Below are 5,122 nucleotides of genomic sequence, written 5' to 3'. Positions count from 1 at the left end.
ATAGTGGTTTTCCTTCCTTTTTTTTTCAGAGATAAGAGAAAGAATAAAAGGAAGGAGGTGAGAAAGAAAACAACCATAAAATGGGAAAATAGAGAAGTAAAAATCCTCCTCCCTCCAAGTAACTGTCAGGGTTTTTTTTCCATTAAATATGCCATTACATTTAGGATTTCCATTTCCAAATGGGAAAAAAATGCGACTGGCTCCAAATATAAGAACAATGCTTGGGGGCAGGCCTAAAGTGAGCAATAAATCAGAGCAGAAAATGTTTTGCTTGGGGAACACATCGTGATTAGATCATAAATAATCCTCTTTTCTTCTATATGCAACATAAAGTAAACACAGCTGTGAGCAGGGGCAGATGCTGGTGCACAGACACGTTTGTTTGCACACACAGAGCACTCAGCCCCCATGGCCAGGACACTCCTGTGACAGCACAAGAGCTGAAGGGCTGTGGCACAGGGGATGAAATGGTGTCAGCTGAAAACCTCCTTCAGCCAGAGCAGCAGAGCCAGGCAAGCAGGGAGCACTGGGAGATGCCACCAGGAGGAAGCAACCCCTTGGCAGCAGGAAACTTAACTCTGTGTATCAGTCCCTGTTGCTGTTTATTTCTTACTAATAATAAATAAGAATAATAAAATGCTGTTTATTTCTTACTAATCGTGGCAGTCACAAAATACTTGTTTCTCTGTGGCAGGATCACATAGTGGAGGAGGCTGTGCTGAGAGAGGCTTGCCAGGGTGTCTTCCCAGTTCTCAACCCAGACTCAAGTATAAGGTTTATTTTCTCCATTTTGGGCCCTTTTGCTGGCCTTGCAGAGTTTGGCCTCTCAACAGGCATGGTGGTACTAATTATTATCATTATTGTTATTATTATTATTATTCCTTGTCCATCTGAACATTTCTTTGGTAATTTTTAGCCCTTAGAAGTGAAAGGGTTTTTTCCCTTAAAGACCCCTGAGGAAAGGCATCTTCAGTGTCTCCAGGGATGCTGCCAAAATTCAGCACAGGTGAGCCTGGAGTGACAGACACAAGTGGGAGCAATGCTGGGACAACTGCTTTCCCTACCAGACCTGAGGAACTTTCCAATATTAAAACAATTCAATTCAAAGCAAGTGTGAGGTATCTAGAGGGATCCTGTGTGGGCCAAAGCTCTTTTGCAGGGGGAAAAGCAAATCCATCCACCTTCCAGCAGAACTTGCTGGGATCTGTGTGGCAATTTCCTCCCTCTCAGGTCTTCCAGTGAATTTTTCCATGACAGGGATAATCCAAGCTAATCACTTCCATTTGACCCAGTTTAATCACCACCTTCCCGAAATGGAGTTAATAGGCACTTAATTCTACACAAGTGAGGAGGATGGTTCATAAAAGAACTTGGAAAATCACTCTTCTGTTCCTAACACACTCTTTTCCTTTTTTTTTTTTTTCCCCTTTTAATTTGTTAAGAGTTGGTAACTTCTGAGGCCTAAACCACAATACATCTTGAGCTCACTAAGCTAAAAATACTGACTCACCAATCACAGCATACTAATGAATCCTACACAGGAAAACGAATCTGTCATTTCCCTTCCCACAGGAACACGCACAAGTGGTTAAATAGCTAAAGATTTTGTACAGCCTCTCTGCCTGTGCCATTGTACACTGAGATCTTGATTCAGGTCTGGAGGCACACATTTCCTCTCTTTCAAGAATCAGTTTTTGGCGTATTATTCCACGTCTGTCATTCTGCAGCAGCACTAATTTTAATTTTGCTTTCCAAGTATGACAGCCTTTATAGTCTCTGCTTTTGGGATGGTTCTGGTTTTATTCTTTTGGATACATGTCAGGGAGCAGTGGGAGCAGGGGGCTGTGCACAGCAGATGGGCAGTGCCCTCCATGCCATGCTCCAGAGCCAGGCGTGGTGCTGCCAGGCCAGAAGCTGCTGGGACTATTATCCCAGATTGGGCTCCTAGGGGCTGTTATGCACTCACAGCCCTGGAAACCCCCGAGCAGGACAGCAGTGCTGTCCTAATTAAAGCTAAAAACTGATTATAGGTGTAGACTATTCTATGTTCTCACAAATTCACTTTTGTCACATCCTCTTTAAATCTCCTGTACGCAGAGATTTTCTTTTTCATGACTGCTTATTTTTTATTCAATTGCTTGTTTGGTTAAAATTCAAATATGGATCTTTGAAATTGTCTTCACTGCCTGGAAAAATCCCACATGCAGTGATTGGGGCCCTAGTGGATTTACACAGCAACAATCTCAGTTGGCTGTAGTCTTCTCATCTCTCACTGATGACACCTTCACCCTCTCTGCCTTCAACACCAAGGCTGCCCTTCCACTGAGGAAAGGATCTGTGGGTAGAGTGCATTTGCTGTGCTCAGTCTTGCCATGGCATCTGCAGTGAGTGGGATCTGCTGATCACCCAGATCTCCTACCAGGAGGGCTTCCCTCATGCCCCAGCCAGAGGCAGGAATCACAGAAGTGCTGGCAGTCTTCACTCTTCCTATTGAGTAATTCCTGGCTTCCTGCTATTGAAAACATGTCATTCGTGGCAATGTGGTGGTTTAAGGCACAGTCTCAAATAGCAGATGTTTATCTTACCAGCCCAAGACCTCTTGTGTAATACTCCTGTCTTCCTCCAGGCCAGCAGGAGTGAGGATGAAGGATTTGGGGGCAGCTCCAGCGCTTGTGCTGGGTGTGGATTCTTGCTGGGGGGCCCACTGCCAAGGAATGGGAAACCGTGGAGTTGCAGGGCTGGGCTCTGATTGATGTCGATCCTGAAAAACGACTATTTAATAAATAAACAAACAACCAAACAAGGCATGGCATCCCCAGGAGCACTGTTAGCAGGGAAGTGGGCTGCTTGCAGAGCCTCGCTGCCATCTAGCATGTGAGCTTGGTCTATATTTAGCCCTTTGAAACCTTCCAGATAAGAATCCTCCTGATGCGAACTGAAACCTTTGACCACCACAAAACACACAGCGAGGCTCCGTGTCCCCGCTTCCTCCCTTGCTGCAGGACAGCCCTCATACTTTGTGACTGAATCATCGGGTTCCCAGCGCTAACACCCAGGCTCCGGCGGCCCCACCACGCAGGAGGCGAGCAGAACACGTGTTGGTTCAACCCTGACGAAGCAGCGCTCGGATTTAGGTCAGGCACAGCAAACAGGAGTTACTTGTACGCCGCACCTGGCTGCCGTTCAAACCAGAGCCTGCTGAATTCACACCAGCCCAGACATGCAGAGCGCCATCCGCCTCTCCCCTTTGCGCAGCCATTCCTGCTCAGACGCTGCCCGCAGCTCCTCACCGCCGTGCCCCACACGCCAAGGCAGCCTGGCTCTGGGGAGCAGGCCCAGCACTGCTGCTCTGCCCTGAGCACAAGCTGCACAAGCGGCTGCTGTGCTGCCCTGCTGCCCCTGGCTGGCCCATGGCCCTCGCCGGGCACGGAGCAGGCAGCAGACGCTGCTCCAGCCGCACATCCCGAGCTGCCCAGGCTGGCCTCCTGCACGGCTGCGACCAGCGCTCTGCTGGACATCTCCCTTCCGATGGACTAGCAGGACTCGCAGGGCATTCAGCCTTGGAGATGGTGAAGTCACCTTTCACCCCGCTGGTCTTTCAGCCTTTGTCTCTCACCTCACTGTTACTTTATCCCTTCCCATTTTCCCCTGGCTGCTGTCACTTCCTGGTGGTAGGAGCAGGCTTTAATTTCCATTCCAGAACTGGCAGAGGCTTTTAACTCTGGATTTGTAGAGGCTTCGGTTTCTAGTATTTTAACTCCTTGTTCACTGGTTGTTGGAGTTGAATTTCATAATTTCTTACATTTTGGCCCATCTCAAGATCCAGAGGATTCCACACCTTAGTGCAGCTTACTTTGTATTAATAAAGTTATGGACAAATAGTATTAATCTTTCAATGAATATATGTGTTATTATTCCACAATAAATGCATGATTACACATTTATAGATATTATATTTACTTATATTTTATATACAAAACAGAGAATTACAGATATCACACATAAAATATAACTAATTTAGCCATAAAGAATTTATTGGCTTTGCCAATTCCTGATGGAAAAGAGATTCAATCAGGCTGAGACTGTAGTAATCTCACCTACAAATTTAAGAGTGACTTGGTGGTGGGAGATTACTTTTTATGGGATCACTTGGGATTAGGTAGCATCTTGAATATATTGTCAGGCTGTGCCAGAAACCAATTTAGCACGGCTCTGTTTGTTCTTCAGCTTCTACTCAAAGTTTAACTTGTACACGCCTCAATCTTGAAATGATTTTAAATGTTCTATTAAAAACATACGAGAGCGAGGCACAGTTGACTGCAGATTGACTTCTCTGAGACATGTCCTAAGTGCTGGGATTCCTGAGCAGCCTCCAGGCTGTTCTGAGAGAAACACACAGCTCCTCTCCACATTCTCATTCCCCTTGGCCTCCGCACCTGCGTGGTCTGGAAGTCCAAGATCATAGGATGCAATGACTCTGGTCTTCCCAATGTTTCTCTGCTCATTGCTTTAAAGCAGTTAAATAGTGGGGATTTTCTTCACATTTCTAATTCTGTGTTGGTTCTCAAATGCTTGGGCATCACCTCCTTGGCAGCGAGAGTAACTTCCCAGCCCTGGCATTTTCAGTGCATGTCTGGAATTCTGGTGTGGAGCAGTGAATTTGGACCCTAATGGTCCTTGTATGCTGCAAGTGTTGATTTGGACATAATTGCTTCTTGCCTTTTCTCCATAAATTATGTATTTGTATCAAAATTAAGAATCCTGATGGATATTTTTGGTGCAGGTTCCACGGATTCTGGCTTTTTAAAAAAGCATTTAGAAGTGGGACTCTGAGTCCTTCATTAGGCAGTGCATTGTCTGCACAGTTGCCATACATTAAAGGAGCTGGAATAACAGTGGTGCAATATCCAGTTTCACCCAAATGAGGTTGCTGAGCAGGATCCAGGCCTGTATCCACAAAAGGCAGAGTATTTAAACAGAAACAAAGCCTTCGATTTATTTCATTATTTACTGAGTGCTGCCATGGCGCTTAGCGCTACATAAACATGCCCTGCCCGGGGTTATTAATACTACCAGGCACGAGCAGGTTCAAGGCTCAAAACACCTCACAGGAGATATTCCC

At 46.0% G+C, this 5,122-nt stretch overlaps 1 protein-coding gene across 1 annotated transcript; it reads right to left on the bottom strand.

The window, feature by feature from the left end:
• Positions 1-2,107: 2,107 nt before the first annotated feature.
• LOC119703104 lies at positions 2,108-3,851 on the bottom strand. The gene is made up of 3 exons (XM_038142379.1): positions 3,173-3,851; positions 2,586-2,761; positions 2,108-2,512 (listed from the first exon to the last, which is right to left on the bottom strand). The coding sequence occupies exons 1-3, from the start codon at positions 3,516-3,518 to the stop codon at positions 2,300-2,302; spliced, it is 735 nt and encodes a 244-aa protein (XP_037998307.1). The 5' UTR covers positions 3,519-3,851; the 3' UTR covers positions 2,108-2,299.
• Between the last annotated feature and the right edge of the window lie 1,271 nt (positions 3,852-5,122).

The sequence above is a fragment of the Motacilla alba genome, chromosome 1, assembly GCF_015832195.1.
Source record: "Motacilla alba alba isolate MOTALB_02 chromosome 1, Motacilla_alba_V1.0_pri, whole genome shotgun sequence".
NCBI lineage: Eukaryota > Metazoa > Chordata > Aves > Passeriformes > Motacillidae > Motacilla > Motacilla alba.
The sequence above is the reverse complement of the archived record's forward strand: the minus strand, read 5'-3'. Positions and strand labels throughout refer to the sequence as shown.

What these genes read in the sequence shown, in the direction of transcription:
- LOC119703104 (XM_038142379.1), bottom strand. Translation starts at nt 3,518, where the DNA reads ATGTCCAGCAGAGCGCTGGTCGCAGCCGTGCAGGAGGCCAGCCTGGGC. An exon ending in CTGGTTTGAACGGCAGCCAG is followed by an intron (nt 2,762 to 3,172) that starts GTGCGGCGTACA and finishes GTCGTTTTTCAG; the next exon opens with GATCGACATCAATCAGAGCC. An exon ending in ACACAAGAGGTCTTGGGCTG is followed by an intron (nt 2,513 to 2,585) that starts GTAAGATAAACA and finishes TGTTTTCAATAG; the next exon opens with CAGGAAGCCAGGAATTACTC.